The 18,450-nt window shown below is 37.3% G+C and overlaps 1 protein-coding gene across 6 annotated transcripts in view; it reads right to left on the minus strand.

Moving 5' to 3' along the window:
* Nucleotides 1-18,450, minus strand: part of LOC143231820 (CCR4-NOT transcription complex subunit 4-like) — a 68,893-nt gene that overhangs the window by 15,619 nt on the left and 34,824 nt on the right. For all 6 annotated transcript variants that reach the window (XM_076466515.1, XM_076466502.1, XM_076466484.1 and 3 more), the window contains exons 13-15: nucleotides 15,425-15,550; nucleotides 8,613-8,864; nucleotides 358-521 (exon numbers count right to left, since the gene is read on the minus strand). In XM_076466515.1, the coding sequence (XP_076322630.1) occupies nucleotides 358-521; nucleotides 8,613-8,864; nucleotides 15,425-15,550 (542 nt within the window). The remainder of the gene's footprint in view (nucleotides 1-357; nucleotides 522-8,612; nucleotides 8,865-15,424; nucleotides 15,551-18,450) is intronic.

The following is an 18,450-nucleotide window of genomic DNA, read 5'->3' on the forward strand; positions in this document are numbered from 1 at the left end:
TTTTAATTTTATAAGCATTATAATTTCCTAGAAGAGGTTTATTACAATTAATAACAGTAAAGTAGATATTCTTACCACAAATGAGCTGGGGTTAAACAGACTTGCAAGTCCTTATAGCTAAATATTCACAATATCCAAACATATAATCTCAGACACATAGTTCTATTATTAATTTATCATACAAAATGTATTCAGTAGTGGAGTAATCAGTTTTCAACACTGTTTCTTTACAGTTTTATAATTACTCAGTTAATGTTTTCTACAAAATTAACATGAGAAGATGCAGAAAGCCCGTATTTAAATAAGATAAAGTATCTTTAGAGCAGTACTGACCATAAACCAAATACTGATACATACCTTTGGTCTAACAGGTGGTACGCCAGGTGCAGGCACATGTTTGTTGTAATTGGTGAACCCAGCTAACAAAGGAGGCATCTGTTCCTGGAATGAGCTAGGCCCATTCACGATATGGTTATTTGGAGGCATGTTTATTAAGGACATCATTTTGCTGGGTGAAACTTCTGTATCAGAGAAACAACACAAGAACTTCTGTGGCATAAATAATGTGTGTATCTGGTTGTTTCACAAGTTGCACAACATATTTCAACAGCACTGTAACAGTGGAGCAGAAGCTTTAAAGGTTCAAGTGTCAATGATTTTAAATAACAGATATAAGAGCTATTCTGTCAACATGGTATGTTATACTGCATATAAAAGTACTAAGAAAGCAAACTATAACTGCTTCAGCTGAAATTAAAATTTCAGCATATGCACTGCTATCACTGATTCAACGAAAAATTTAAAAACTGTTGCTCAATTTATTTACAGAAACATACACACATACATATGAACACACACATCATCAACAGGCATAAATAGAATTCCTTTTTAATAACTGAGGGCTTGATCCTGGTATTTCAACAGTAACTTTTCCTTCACAATTCAACCTGACAACTTTCACACACACCCAAGATTCACTTAACAGTGAGCTTTTCCTTCACACTTCAACCTGACAACTTTCACATACACACCCAAGATACACTTAACAGCGAGCTTTTCCTTCACACTTCAATCTGACAACTTTCACACACACCCAAAATTCACTTAACAGCGAGCTTTTCCTTCACACTTCAATCTGACAACTTTCACATACACACCCAAGATTCACTTAACAGTGAGCTTTTCCTTCACACTTCAATCTGACAACTTTCACACACACCCAAGATTCACTTAACAGTGAGCTTTTCCTTCACACTTCAATCTGACAACTTTCACACACACCCAAGATTCACTTAACAGTGAGCTTTTCCTTCACACTTCAATCTGACATCTTTCACACACACCCAAGATACACTTAACAGCGAGCTTTTCCTTCACACTTCAATCTGACATCTTTCACACACACCCAAGATACACTTAACAGCGAGCTTTTCCTTCACACTTCAACCTGACAACTTTCACACACACCCAAGGTTCACTTAACAGTGAGCTTTTCCTTCACACTTTAATCTGACAACTTTCACACACACCCAAGATTCACTTAACAGTGAGCTTTTCCTTCACACTTCAATCTGACATCTTTCACACACACCCAAGATACACTTAACAGCGAGCTTTTCCTTCACACTTCAACCTGACAACTTTCACACACACCCAAGGTTCACTTAACAGCGAGCTTTTCCTTCACACTTCAATCTGACATCTTTCACACACACCCAAGATACACTTAACAGCGAGCTTTTCCTTCACACTTCAATCTGACAACTTTCACACACACCCAAAATTCACTTAACAGCGAGCTTTTCCTTCACACTTCAATCTGACAACTTTCACATACACACCCAAGATTCACTTAACAGTGAGCTTTTCCTTCACACTTCAATCTGACAACTTTCACACACACCCAAGATTCACTTAACAGTGAGCTTTTCCTTCACACTTCAATCTGACATCTTTCACACACACCCAAGATACACTTAACAGCGAGCTTTTCCTTCACACTTCAACCTGACAACTTTCACACACACCCAAGGTTCACTTAACAGTGAGCTTTTCCTTCACACTTTAATCTGACAACTTTCACACACACCCAAGATTCACTTAACAGTGAGCTTTTCCTTCACACTTCAATCTGACAACTTTCACACACACCCAAGATTCACTTAACAGTGAGCTTTTCCTTCACACTTCAATCTGACATCTTTCACACACACCCAAGATACACTTAACAGCGAGCTTTTCCTTCACACTTCAACCTGACAACTTTCACACACACCCAAGGTTCACTTAACAGCGAGCTTTTCCTTCACACTTCAATCTGACATCTTTCACACACACCCAAGATACACTTAACAGCGAGCTTTTCCTTCACACTTCAACCTGACAACTTTCACACACACCCAAGGTTCACTTAACAGTGAGCTTTTCCTTCACACTTCAATCTGACAACTTTCACACACACCCAAGATTCACTTAACAGCGAGCTTTTCCTTCACACTTCAACCTGACAACTTTCACATACACACCCAAGATTCACTTAACAGTGAGCTTTTCCTTCACACTTCAATCTGACAACTTTCACACACACCCAAGATACACTTAACAGTGAGCTTTTCCTTCACACTTCAATCTGACAACTTTCACATACACACCCAAGATTCACTTAACAGTGAGCTTTTCCTTCACAGTTCAACCTGACAACTTTCACACACACCCAAGATTCACTTAACAGTGAGCTTTTCCTTCACACTTCAATCTGACAACTTTCACACACACCCAAGATTCACTTAACAGTGAGCTTTTCCTTCACACTTCAATCTGACAACTTTCACACACACCCAAGATTCACTTAACAGTGAGCTTTTCCTTCACACTTCAACCTGACCACTATCACACACATCCAAGATTCACTTAACAGTGAGCTTTTCCTTCACACTTCAATCTGACAACTTTCACACACACCCAAGATTCACTTAACAGCAAGCTTTTCCTTCACACTTCAATCTGACAACTTTCACACACACCCAAAATTCACTTAACAGCGAGCTCTTCCTTCACACTTCAATCTGACAACTTTCACACACACCCAAGATTCACTTAACAGCAAGCTTTTCCTTCACACTTCAACCTGACAACTTTCACACACACACAATATTCACTTAACAGCAAGCTTTTCCTTCACACTTCAATCTGACAACTTTCACACACACCCAAAATTCACTTAACAGCGAGCTCTTCCTTCACACTTCAATCTGACAACTTTCACACACACCCAAGATTCACTTAACAGCAAGCTTTTCCTTCACACTTCAACCTGACAACTTTCACACACACCCAAGATTCACTTAACAGCGAGCTCTTCCTTCACAATTCAATCTGACAACTTTCACACGCACCCAAGATTCACTTAACAGCGAGCTCTTCCTTCACACTTCAACCTGACATCTTTCACACACACCCAAGATTCACTTAACAGCGAGCTCTTCCTTCACACTTCAACCTGACAACTTTCACACACACCCAAGATTCACTTAACAGCGAGCTCTTCCTTCACACTTCAATCTGACAACTTTCACACACACCCAAGATTCACTTAACAGCGAGCTTTTCCTTCACACTTCAACCTGACAACTTTCACACACACACAATATTCACTTAAATTATGTTTACAAATTTAAAACTGAACATGAAGCTGAAAATTACCTGTAGATAAAACATAATACGTGTTTTGATAGATTAAAGCTTTAAGTTTCTATTGGTTATAAATAATATAGTTTTATATGTCAGAATGAAATACTGGTAATTTGTGACAGAGGAGGACTGATGGTCTAGTTTATGGTTTACTGAACAAACAAGACTAAAAACCATAAATCTTATACTAAGAGATGTGACAGAGGAGGACTGATGGTCTAGTTTATGGTTTACTGAACAAACAAGACTAAAAACCATAAATCTTATACTAAGAGATGTGACAGAGGAGGACTGATGGTCTAGTTTATGGTTTACTGAACAAACAAGACTAAAAACCATAAATCTTATACTAAGAGATGTGACAGAGGGGACTGATGGTCTAGTTTATGGTTTACTGAACAAACAAGACTAAAACCATAAATCTTATACTAAGAGATGTGACAGAGGAGGACTGATGGTCTAGTTTATGGTTTACTGAACAAACAAGACTAAAAACCATAAATCTTATACTAAGAGATGTGACAGAGGGGACTGATGGTCTAGTTTATGGTTTACTGAACAAACAAGACTAAAACCATAAATCTTATACTAAGAGATGTGACAGAGGGGACTGATGGTCTAGTTTATGGTTTACTGAACAAACAAGACTAAAAACCATAAATCTTATACTAAGAGATGTGACAGAGGAGGACTGATGGTCTAGTTTATGGTTTACTGAACAAACAAGACTAAAAACCATAAATCTTATACTAAGAGATGTGACAGAGGAGGACTGATGGTCTAGTTTATGGTTTACTGAACAAACAAGACTAAAAACCATAAATCTTATACTAAGAGATGTGACAGAGGAGGACTGATGGTCTTGTTTATGGTTTACTGAACAAACAAGACTAAAAACCATAAATCTTATACTAAGAGATGTGACAGAGGAGGACTGATGGTCTAGTTTATGGTTTACTGAACAAACAAGACTAAAAACCATAAATCTTATACTAAGAGATGTGACAGAGGAGGACTGATGGTCTAGTTTATGGTTTACTGAACAAACAAGACTAAAAACCATAAATCTTATACTAAGAGATGTGACAGAGGAGGACTGATGGTCTAGTTTATGGTTTACTGAACAAACAAGACTAAAAACCATAAATCTTATACTAAGAGATGTGACAGAGGGGACTGATGGTCTAGTTTATGGTTTACTGAACAAACAAGACTAAAACCATAAATCTTATACTAAGAGATGTGACAGAGGGGACTGATGGTCTAGTTTATGGTTTACTGAACAAACAAGACTAAAACCATAAATCTTATACTAAGAGATGTGACAGAGGGGACTGATGGTCTAGTTTATGGTTTACTGAACAAACAAGACTAAAAACCATAAATCTTATACTAAGAGATGTGACAGAGGAGGACTGATGGTCTAGTTTATGGTTTACTGAACAAACAAGACTAAAAACCATAAATCTTAAACTAAGAGATGTGACAGAGGGGGACTGATGGTCTAGTTTGTGGTTTACTGAACAAACAAGACTAAAAACCATAAATCTTATACTAAGAGATGTGACAGAGGAGGACTGATGGTCTAGTTTATGGTTTACTGAACAAACAAGACTAAAAACCATAAATCTTATACTAAGAGATGTGACAGAGGGGGACTGATGGTCTAGTTTGTGGTTTACTGAACAAACAAGACTAAAAACCATAAATCTTATACTAAGAGATGTGACAGAGGAGGACTGATGGTCTAGTTTATGGTTTACTGAACAAACAAGACTAAAAACCATAAATCTTATACTAAGAGATGTGACAGAGGAGGACTGATGGTCTTGTTTATGGTTTACTGAACAAACAAGACTAAAAACCATAAATCTTATACTAAGAGATGTGACAGAGGAGGACTGATGGTCTAGTTTATGGTTTACTGAACAAACAAGACTAAAAACCATAAATCTTATACTAAGAGATGTGACAGAGGAGGACTGATGGTCTAGTTTATGGTTTACTGAACAAACAAGACTAAAACCATAAATCTTATACTAAGAGATGTGACAGAGGGAGGACTGATGGTCTAGTTTATGGTTTACTGAACAAACAAGACTAAAACCATAAATCTTATACTAAGAGATGTGACAGAGGGGACTGATGGTCTAGTTTATGGTTTACTGAACAAACAAGACTAAAACCATAAATCTTATACTAAGAGATGTGACAGAGGGGACTGATGGTCTAGTTTATGGTTTACTGAACAAACAAGACTAAAAACCATAAATCTTATACTAAGAGATGTGACAGAGGAGGACTGATGGTCTAGTTTATGGTTTACTGAACAAACAAGACTAAAAACCATAAATCTTATACTAAGAGATGTGACAGAGGGGGACTGATGGTCTAGTTTGTGGTTTACTGAACAAACAAGACTAAAAACCATAAATCTTATACTAAGAGATGTGACAGAGGAGGACTGATGGTCTAGTTTATGGTTTACTGAACAAACAAGACTAAAACCATAAATCTTATACTAAGAGATGTGACAGAGGGGACTGATGGTCTAGTTTATGGTTTACTGAACAAACAAGACTAAAACCATAAATCTTATAGTAAGAGATGTGACAGAGGGGGACTGATGGTCTAGTTTGTGGTTTACTGAACAAACAAGACTAAAAACCATAAATCTTATACTCAGAGATGTGACAGAGGAGGACTGATGGTCTAGTTTATGGTTTACTGAACAAACAAGACTAAAAACCATAAATCTTATACTAAGAGATGTGACAGAGGAGGACTGATGGTCTAGTTTATGGTTTACTGAACAAACAAGACTAAAAACCATAAATCTTATACTAAGAGATGTGACAGAGGAGGACTGATGGTCTAGTTTATGGTTTACTGAACAAACAAGACTAAAAACCATAAATCTTATACTAAGAGATGTGACAGAGGAGGACTGATGGTCTAGTTTATGGTTTACTGAACAAACAAGACTAAAAACCATAAATCTTATACTAAGAGATGTGACAGAGGAGGACTGATGGTCTAGTTTATGGTTTACTGAACAAACAAGACTAAAAACCATAAATCTTATACTAAGAGATGTGACAGAGGAGGACTGATGGTCTAGTTTATGGTTTACTGAACAAACAAGACTAAAACCATAAATCTTATACTAAGAGATGTGACAGAGGGGACTGATGGTCTAGTTTATGGTTTACTGAACAAACAAGACTAAAACCATAAATCTTATACTAAGAGATGTGACAGAGGGGACTGATGGTCTAGTTTATGGTTTACTGAACAAACAAGACTAAAACCATAAATCTTATACTAAGAGATGTGACAGAGGGGACTGATGGTCTAGTTTATGGTTTACTGAACAAACAAGACTAAAACCATAAATCTTATACTAAGAGATGTGACAGAGGGGGGACTGATGGTCTAGTTTATGGTTTACTGAACAAACAAGACTAAAACCATAAATCTTATACTAAGAGATGTGACAGAGGAGGACTGATGGTCTAGTTTATGGTTTACTGAACAAACAAGACTAAAACCATAAATCTTATACTAAGAGATGTGACAGAGGGGACTGATGGTCTAGTTTATGGTTTACTGAACAAACAAGACTAAAACCATAAATCTTATACTAAGAGATGTGACAGAGGGGACTGATGGTCTAGTTTATGGTTTACTGAACAAACAAGACTAAAACCATAAATCTTATACTAAGAGATGTGACAGAGGAGGACTGATGGTCTAGTTTATGGTTTACTGAACAAACAAGACTAAAAACCATAAATCTTATACTAAGAGATGTGACAGAGGAGGACTGATGGTCTAGTTTATGGTTTACTGAACAAACAAGACTAAAACCATAAATCTTATACTCTGCCTGAGTAACATCTATATTATAATTACTAATCTAAGTTCTGTATTTTTCAAAGGAAAATATCACAATTCTCATACTAATGAAAATATAATTTAATAAATATTTTCTAATCAATTCAGAAGCGTAATACTCGTATAACATTATAATTTGATTTAATAATGCTAAGTATACATTGATAAGTAGAATTAAAAGTGAACCCTAAAAAGTTGTAATGTGTATAATTTGATCTGCATGTGGTGTGTTAGAAACTGTCAATGTATGTAACAGTTTAAATTACTACTTTACTATGCTTAGAGAAATGATACGTTACTTTTACTTAAGACCAATAGCTGGTTCTAACTAGCTCTTAACAGAATATCTCTCACACACAGATCAGTTCAAACATGACACTTAACTATGACTACATTAATTAAACACGAGTCTAATTATAAATTGTTTAATTTTATCATTATACAAATGTCCAGAGCTCTTAGTTAACATTCACTTGTATCAATTACTTGCTATTGGCTCCTGTAATAAAAGTCCCAATTTTAAGGCTTGGAAAATTTCTTATACTAAAAGTATTACACATTTTAAAACAAGGAATGTCTTTCTTTCAACATTCAGGTATTACAGAATTCAAGAAAACAAGACAACTGTAGCAATACATATGTCATAACTGTGGCACAAGTTACCTGATCATGCCTTCACCGGTAAAACCATGGTCATAACAAATGATATTTACTAAACACACAGTTGCCTTGCTTTCCTTAACTCTGAAATTATAATTTCATCAACTTCAGGTATTGCTTTAAAAAGTTGGATGTGAACTCAATATTGATACATAGTACTGGTTTTGTTATTATTCTGTACAGAAATCATCCAGTAGAGGAGAAACAAACCCCCATTAAAGCTTAATACAATCATCGTGTTTTCAATGGCACATAAAAAAAACTAAATAAAAACTTTATATAGAACAAAGTACATGTAAGCATGTTAGTGTACACACGTTTTACTACATGCCTAACTAAAACTGGTTATTAATATTCATTTCTACCTGAAGAAAAGGCTGTAGTGGGAATATTTACAAACTTGTTGATATGACTAGGGCCAAACCCTGGGGGAGGTGCCACTCTTCTGGCACTGGAGTTCAATACAGAGTGGTTAGGATAACCAGGGGTGGTCATCAAAGAAGGATGTACGGAGTCCATTCTATGGTTAATTAGCTGAGGAAGGTGTGGTTTTTTAGTTGCTTCTTTTTCTAAGAGATCAGCTAACCCTTTAGCGGACTCATCCCATGGATCAAAACCTAAAACAATCATAACATCAATTGTACAGTGTTAATCCTACAGATCATGTAATACTTAAACTGACTCATCAGATGGATCAAAACCATCATTTAAAACATCAATTGTACAGTGTTAATCCTACAGATCATGTAATACTTAAACTGACTCATCAGATGGATCAAAACCATCATTTAAAACATCAATTGTACAGTGTTAATCCTACAGATCATGTAATACTTAAACTGACTCATCAGATGGATCAAAACCATCATTTAAAACATCAATTGTACAGTGTTAATCCTACAGATCATGTAATACTTAAACTGACTCATCCCATGGATCAAAACCTAAAACAATCATTTAAAACATCACTTATACAGTGTTAATCCTACAGATCATGTAATACTTGAACTGACTCATCAGATGGATGAAAACCTAAAACAATCATTTAAAACATCACTTGTACAGTGTTAATCCTACAGATCATGTAATACTTAAACTGACTCATCAGATGGATGAAAACCTAAAACAATCATTTAAAACATCACTTGTACAGTGTTAATCCTACAGATCATGTAATACTTAAACTGACTCATCAGATGGATCAAAACCATCATTTAAAACATCACTTGTACACTATTAATCATGCAGATCAGTTAATACTTTAGCTGACTCATGTCGTGGATCAAACCCTAAAACAATCATTTGGTTGTCTAGTTGGTTGTTTTGGTGTTTTATGGCACAAAGGAATTAGTCTATCTGCAAACATCTGGTAAAGGTTAAAATTAAAGTAAATTTAGTAAAGTTCATAAAATGAAATTATGATAAAACAAAACAAAGTTTAAAAAAATAACAAATATCATAAAACTAATTTTTACATCTAATCTACAACATTAAGAGAAAAACTACAGTAATACAAGTTGTAAAGGACTTTTTGTAGCATAACTGTAATTATCATAACTCACTAGAAAGACTAACATGCAAGTTTAAAAACCAATATTAGTCACCTGAAGTTAGCCTTTCAAGTCCTGGTTTCTAGTTATTTGACATTACGGCCATTTTCTAATTTCAAATCAAACTAGATGTACTTTGATTCTTAAAAGGGAATCACATTAAAAAGGTCTAATGTATAAATTAAAAAAACTAAAATAGCATTAAAAAGATTAATGGCCTTTAAAAAACTAAAAATATTTCTAAGGTGGACAGTGTCACCATCACCAATAACACCATCTAACGTTATGAACAAACCTTGGAACAAAACATTTAATATGGTACTGTCGTCAAGAGTCATAATGACAGCAAGATAGTCATATGTGGCTTATACCTGAGTGTTACACAGACTACACACTGGTGCATCAGTTACAGATAAAAGAAAACAACCAGTTAAAAAATTGTGACTAATGTGTAGTCTAGTTAGAACAACTTCCTCTTTCCTATCCTTATGGAAACAAGACGACCAAAGTCCAATATAGGGTTTTATTTGGAAAAGATTGTTTTTACATTGCTCACTCCAAGTTGACTGCCAACTGGCACAGAGCCGAGTCTTGAAAACAGGACCATAGTCCATATATGGAACAGGCACAGCAGTGACAGTACCAGAGCAGATAGATTTAGCTACAGTGTTGGCAAGCTCGTTCTTGTAAATACCAATGTGGCCTGGTATCCAGAAAAACTATAGAAGATTTTAAAGAGAAACTGGCCAGTCAGTTTTGAATATCGGTGACAACAGAACGTGAACTAACATGAAGTGATTCCAGGGCCAGTAGAAAACTAAGCGAGTCAGTATAAATAGTGCAGTTTCAGTACTGCTTAACTTCTATGTAATCCAGGGCAAAATAAATCGCGTACAGTTCATCAGTGAACACAAAAGCTGTAGAGGGGATTCTGTGTGCAACCATCAAACAACAACAAACCATGGCAGAGCCCACACAGTCACCTTATTTCAAACCATCTGTATATACAGGAATGGAAGGATGGTTTGGAAGGTGTTCAACAAATAATAGACACTATTACCAATCTGGAGTGTCTGCTTTTTTCAAATGACTTAAAGATAGGTCACATTTAGGGACTCTAAGAAGTCATGGTGGGATGGGTTGACCAGTGGATATACCAATGTTATCCAAGGACAGACCCAATTCATCCAATTAAGCCTGGATACGAAGACCAAAAGGAGCAATGGCAGATCATTTGTTCTGAAAAAGTATGGCCCATCGAGGAAGGAAAACACAAGTCCAGGTGGGACGTTTGGGTAAGGAACAAAGTTTTGAAGCATACAGTAAAGACAGTTGCAAACAGCAGATGTGCAAAGAAGGTTCATGAGATTCTGTGTACAAGTTCTGAACTGGGGAAGTGCAGAAAGTGTGGAAAGCCCCAGTGCAGAGCTGAAGTCCTTGATGATGAATGTGGTCCAGCATCTTTAAGGCGAGATCCTGGCAGCCATAGACCAGTGATCCAAAGTTGAGTTTCAATTAAATAAGAGCACAATACATCTTTAGCAAAAAAACATTGATCCACACCCCAAGTGGTGGAAGAGAGGACACAGAGGATGTTCAGTGCTCTTGTACCTTTGACCTGTAGCTGTTTGATGTATAGTACAAAGGTCAGCTTACAATCAAAGCCCCAAAATTTTGTCTCAGAGACCACAGGCAGCACAACTTCACCGATAGGGAGTTCAAGATCTGAGTGAATACCCCGTTGGCAGCAAAAGTGCATGCAAACAGTTTTAGAGAGAGAGAAATTTAAGCCAGTTGCTGTGGTCCACTTCAGTAAATGATTTAGGGCAGTCTGTAGCTGCTGCTCAATATACCTCATGTTCAACGACTGACAGAAAATGTGAAAGTCATCGACATAGAGCCTGTTTCCAACAGTAAGAGAGAGTTGTTCAGTGATGGCATTAATTTTCTACTGAAAAGTGTGACACTCAAAACACAGCCATGAGGGACTTCAAGTTCCTTTAGAAAAGAACAAGAAAATGTCAAACACTCTCTTAAAACATTTTTAATAAAGATGAGCAAATGGCCACATAACCCATATATATGGAGATCTTGCAAAATGCCATACCTCCATGTTGTATCATAAGCCTTCTCAATTTCAAAGTATATTGATACAAGATGTTGTTTGAGAAAGGCTTCTCTGATTGATGTTTCAAGTTGAATCAGGTGGTCCATGGTAGGGCACCATTGTCCAAACTAACGCTGGATGGGCAAGAGGTGGTTGTTTGATTTGAGGAACCAAACAAGATGAGCATTAACCATCCTCTAAGGTCTTACATAGAAAGCTTGTCAAAGCAATTGGACAATAGTGTGAAGGAATCTTGGGATCCTTCACAGGCTTAGAGAATGGAAGGACAATAGCCTGGCATCAGGAGAAACATTCTCCTGCCAGATACAGTTTAAAAAAATCAGAAAAATAGCAAGAAAAGCAGGAGACGGCACAGCATTTCATAGTTTACATCATCAGGTCCAACCGATGTATTGTCAGACTGATCAAGAGCCAGTTTAAGTTCTGCCAATGTAAAGAGAAAATTATAGTCACAGAGACAATCAGCTCGAAAAAAAAAAGTGATATTTTTGCCCAAGAAGGTAGAGGAAGTAACAGAAGTGCTAGACACCTGACAAAAGCTTTCACCTAGGGTATCAGCTACTTCCTGGCCATCAGAGAGCAAGATCAAGAGGGGGACAGAATTGTATTGCCCACTGACCTTTCGAATCTTATCCCATATGACTTTGAAACTGGTAGTAGAAAATATGCTCATTGTGAATTTAATCCAAGATTCCTTCTGGCTTTGACATCTTTCCCACTAAGCCTGCTGGAAAACAATGTGGTGCAAGAGTGTGGGATACCTAAAAAAGGTATCCCAGGCCTATTTTTGTGCCTTCCATGCCATGTGGCATGCAGGATTCCACCACAGACAATGATATCGTGGAAAACGTGTTGAGGTTTTAGGAATACACTGAGCAGCTGCCTGTATAGTACAGTCAGTTACTGCTGCCACACAGTCGTTTATTGATGGCTTACAGACGATGGCAGGATCAACTTGTGTGAGAGCAGTGAAAAAGGGCCAGTTTGCTTAATCCAGCTTCCAATGGGGCATGCAGGTCAGGTGGCATCGACCACAGACATTATTGGAAAATTACCACTGCCTCATGGATTATTGTCAACCCTCCAATAAAAATGGAAGAATAGTAAAGGGGAGCAAATTGAGAGATCAATACCAGTAAAGGACTAACTAGGTGCATGAAAATAAGTAGAAGAGCTGCTACTGAAAAGAGAAAGGTTGTGATCAGGAAGAATACGCTCTGGAGGCAATTCCTCCCATCAATATCAGCACTTCCCAAGAGGAGATGGGACGTCCATTAAAGTCCCCCAGGATTAAAAAGGAGATGGCAACTGTTCAATGAGAACATCAAGGTCTGATTGATCATATGTCTCTCCAGGCGACAGGTAGAAAAAACAAACAGTGATGGTACGACCCAAGGTAACACAGATGGCTTCCGCCTCCAAGGGTGTGCTGAGTGGCAAGGACAGGGTGGGCACGTACTGATCATCCAACAGTGCCACCCATCCACGCACTCATCCATCACATTTTTCTGCTGCTCAGAACCTATCATTTCTGTATGAAGAAAACCACCAAAAGGTGACTGTACTGGCAGATTTCAGAAATGTTTCCTGTAAGGAAAGACATACAGGATTGTAGGAAGTAATCAGTGTTTTCATGTCACCCAGATTAGAATGTAAACCTCAACAGTTCCATTGTATCAAGGTGGCCATTTTTATTTATGTGTAGGAAATTTGGGTGGAGAACCCTTCTGTTTATGACCACATCTTTTTCCTTTACTGTCTTTATTTGTGGGAGGTATAATGACCTCCATGAATCCTGCCCTGGATCAACTGGGCAGGTCTTTGCTGTTGGAAAAGTATTCCAGCAACTGAGGCCACGAACAAATGATCGCTTTTGCATATTGGGGTGGGAGAAGATGTACTCAAGGAAATGCCTGTACCTGGAACAAAAGGATGTGGATTTTGGGATTTGCTGGAATGTATGTTAGGGACAGAGATGGTTGTTCAAGTTGATTCATCAACTTTTATAACCATGGAGGTCAAAAGATTTTTCCTTTGGTTTGAGAAAGATTACTTTGGAAGCAAAGAGAGATCCGTTTGCACTCCCACTGTAGTAGTGGAATGAAATGCAGCAGCCCGAGATGAAATAGTGGACAGCAACTTTCGAGCCTCAGGACAAGTAATGTTTTGAATTGTTTTCAATTGCTGCACCTCTTTTTCTTCTAATTGTTTAGGGCAAGAATGAAAGTAGGACAGGTGAGAGCCATTACAATTGATGTAATAAGGGTCCGTTTCACACTCATAGGCATCGTGGTCCTTGCCACCTCAATGAACACACGTCAAGGAACCACAACATTACATCTTTGAGTGACCAAACCGCTGATACTGGAAACATCTGTAATTAAGATAGCCTGCCTTGATGGTTGCAGTTGGATGTGGTGATGTTGTGGTCTGCATCATAATTCCATTTTTGTGAGTGGAGATATGCCTCACTGCAGAAACTCCTTGGGTGGAGAAACCAGCGAGAATCTCTAACTCGGTAAAGTTCTTCAAATCCCTCTCAACAATAACTCCTCGTGATGAATTCAAAGTAGCATAAGTTGTAACCTCAATAGGTATATCCCCAATTGCCTTTAAATTCAAAAGAAGTTCACTGTGTTGAGATGTGGATGTTTCCACCAATATATCACGAGATCGAAGCTTCTTTACTAACTTTGGAGAGTCAGCAAGTCCCTCTACTCCCTTCTAAATGAAAAGGGAGACATCTGCCCTAAATGTTTGTCTGAAAGAGAATGTAGTGTAAGAGAATGAGATACAACAGGTGTTATAGATGTTCAAAATTGCTGCTCAGAATCTTCAAGACGTGGTTATTTATCTATAGACTATTTTTTCACTATGTTATTTAGGTTTTATTTGGAGGTTCCATAATAAAAGAATATTTCAGTGCCCACTGACTCCACCCACCATGAAGCCCTACGAAGGGACGCACTAGAATGCCAAACAAGGACACTGCAGCAAACCAGGGTTTCGTGAGCACTATACCCAAACACCAGCATCATATACAATGTCCACAACACCTGCTAAGAACATCTAACACTGGTACTTGGTTGACCCTAGCACATGTGGACTAGCCAAATGACCCAAGGGAAGGCCACCCCAAGACTGCCTGTCTGCAGGAATTCAAAGCCAAATTGGTGTGTTAGGGTTGGACCCCTCAACCACCAGGATCCTCTCCTCCCCTACATGGGTCACCATGCACGGTAGACATGTGGGTGGATGTTTAGATCCAGGAGGAGGTAAACTGAAAGAACAGAACCTTCTCTGGGAGGTCCCCTTACCACATACAGGAATTCACACTGTGGAGAAACAATCATTTAAAACATGAATTGTACACTATTAATCCAGCAGATCAGTTAATACTTTAGCTGGTTCATGTCATGGATCAAAACTTAAAACATCATATGTTTATTATCAATTTAGCACAGTTTGTCAGTTGTCATTCTGAATCTGTGAAATGCACCTAATTCATCATCTTGATGTCTGTGGTTGGAAGAGGTGAACCCAAATGCTGCTTGCCAATCTGTGCTACATTGTACTGGAATATTTTCTGGAGAAAGGTCAATATCTTGGTTCTTTATCCAATTTTCTGGAGAGAAAAAATAAACAGAAGACAAATGTTACTTCTAAACTGAGAGTTAACAAATTATTATAAATTACCAACTCTAAGATACTTAATTTATTGATTTGTGTATTATTAACATTAAACTGCTAACATGCATAAATGTAAAAAAACTAAAAACAATTTCAGACAATTTCAGACTTCAAATACTAATATTAAGAGAACACTATGTTACACAAACAAATACTAATATTAAGAGAACACTATGTTACACAAACATTGTACTTTTTAAGAATTTATCTCAACAAACTTCCAGGGTGCAGCATAACAGGCCACTAAGCTGGTGCCTACTCACATTTCAAGGAACCCTCAGACAGAGCAAGTTTCATGATTAATAATTTGTGTGAGAGAAATAACTTGAAAGAATTATTATTTTATGTTTCTTTTACAAAACAATCTAAAATAATTATTATTTCATTACAATATACAACTTTTGCAGTATGGAAGATTAGTTTTAAAACTGGTACAACATTTTGGTTACTTGGGTAACAAGGGTACAAGTTTTAATAGTAAATATGGTTTTAGCAATTATAGAACGTTCAACAATCTAATAATGAATCTAAATCACAGAATTAAGAGCAGTTACATAATGAATGTGCTCTCTCAATCTAACAATGAATCTAAATTACAGAATTGAGAGTGGTTACATAATGAATGTGCTCTTTCAACAATCTAACAATGAATCTAAATTACAGAATTGAGAGTGGTTACATAATGAATGTGCTCTCTCAACAATCTAACAATGAATCTAAATTACAGAATTGAGAGTGGTTACATAATGAATGTGCTCTCTCAACTCATGTGAACTGACAGATTATTTATGACCAAACAAAAACAAATTTGAATATGAAAACGTTTGTACAAGATTAGGAACATGTGGGAAAATAATGAAAGATGTAGGAGTTCTGAATTTTATTAATGTGGTTTGTCTGATTCTTCTATTAATTAAGGTTCTGAAAAACTGTGGTCATTTTTGTTCATGGACTTGAAAATGGGGTTTTGGATGTTTGTTCAAGTTAATTCTTGTTTTACCTATACAAAAGGTTGGGTAATTGTTACACTTTCTTTTGTAAATGTTTCCTGGTGAGGTTGATTAGTTATATTAAGGTGTTTAATTTTCATTACTGGGGTGAAAATGAATACAGTTAACATTATATTCATCTGCTTGTCTTTAAAATTTCTGATACAGGTTTACTAATATTTTCTATATATGGGATAGTGCAACTGACTAAGTTTCCTTTGTTTTGTGAAATATTTTTTGGGTTCGTTTAATAACTCTTTCATGACACGCAGGGTCTAACTGCGTCACCATCGTTTAAAGTTATTCTCAAAATTTAAACTAATTTTGTTTATATTATGCCAATTAGTATAGCACAACAATTGCTAATAATCCATGTTTATAGCATATAAATCAAGTATTTAATTTAAAAAAACAACAAAAACCAGCATTTTTCTCTAATTTATTCATTACCCTTTCAACAAGCATGATATTTAACATGACTTGATATCATCACTGGTTGGACGAACCACAGTTTTTATACCCTTAAGTTTTGTTTAGCTACAGAGCCATCACAAATAAACAATCAACCTCTCTGGCTACACCCATCTGTAACAATCAACCTCTCTGGTTACACCCATCTGTAACAATTAACCTCTCTGGCTACACCCATCTGTAACAATCAACCTCTCTGGTTACACCCATCTGTAACAATCAACCTCTCTGGCTACACCCATCTGTAACAATCAACCTCTCTGGCTACACCCATCTGTAACAAACAACCTCTCTGGCTACACCCATCTGTAACAATCAACCTCTCTGGCTACACCCATCTGTAACAATCAACCTCTCTGGCTACACCCATCTGTAACAATCAACCTCTCTGGCTACACCCATCTGTAACAATCAACCTCTCTGGCTACACCCATCTGTAACAATCAACCTCTCTGGCTGCACCCATCTGTAACAATCAACCTCTCTGGCTGCACCCATCTGTAACAATCAGCCTCTCTGGCTACACCCATCTGTAACAATCAACCTCTCTGGTTACACCCATCTGTAACAATCAACCTCTCTGGTTGCACCCATCTGTAACAATCAGCCTCTCTGGTTGCACCCATCTGTAACAATCAGCCTCTCTGGTTGCACCCATCTGTAACAATCAACCTCTCTGGTTACACCCATCTGTAACAATCAACCTCTCTGGTTACACCCATCTGTAACAATCAACCTCTCTGGCTACACCCATCTGTAACAATCAACCTCTCTGGCTACACCCATCTGTAACAATCAACCTCTCTGGTTACACCCATCTGTAACAATCAACCTCTCTGGCTACACCCATCTGTAACAATCAACCTCTCTGGCTACACCCATCTGTAACAATCAACCTCTCTGGCTACACCCATCTGTAACAATCAACCTCTCTGGTTACACCCATCTGTAACAATCAACCTCTCTGGTTACACCCATCTGTAACAATCAACCTCTCTGGTTACACCCATCTGTAACAATCAACCTCTCTGGTTACACCCATCTGTAACAATCAACCTCTCTGGCTACACCCATCTGTAACAATCAACCTCTCTGGCTACACCCATCTGTAACAATCAACCTCTCTGGTTACACCCATCTGTAACAATCAACCTCTCTGGTTACACCCATCTGCCACACCTTCTCTTCCAGGATTTACTACTAGTTCTCTCATGTTTAATCCTGAATTATCCTGTCTCTTTAGGTTAGATTAGGCAAAACAAATAACTGTTTGGCAAAGCATGTACTCAAGTAACTTGTGGATAATGTACTTCAACAGCATAATATGAACTCCGCATTCCCCAAGTGATTAACAACTTTTAACAGTGTGTATGGT

This window comes from Tachypleus tridentatus, chromosome 1, assembly GCF_004210375.1.
Source record: "Tachypleus tridentatus isolate NWPU-2018 chromosome 1, ASM421037v1, whole genome shotgun sequence".
In the NCBI taxonomy this organism is placed as follows: Eukaryota; Metazoa; Arthropoda; class Merostomata; order Xiphosura; family Limulidae; genus Tachypleus; species Tachypleus tridentatus.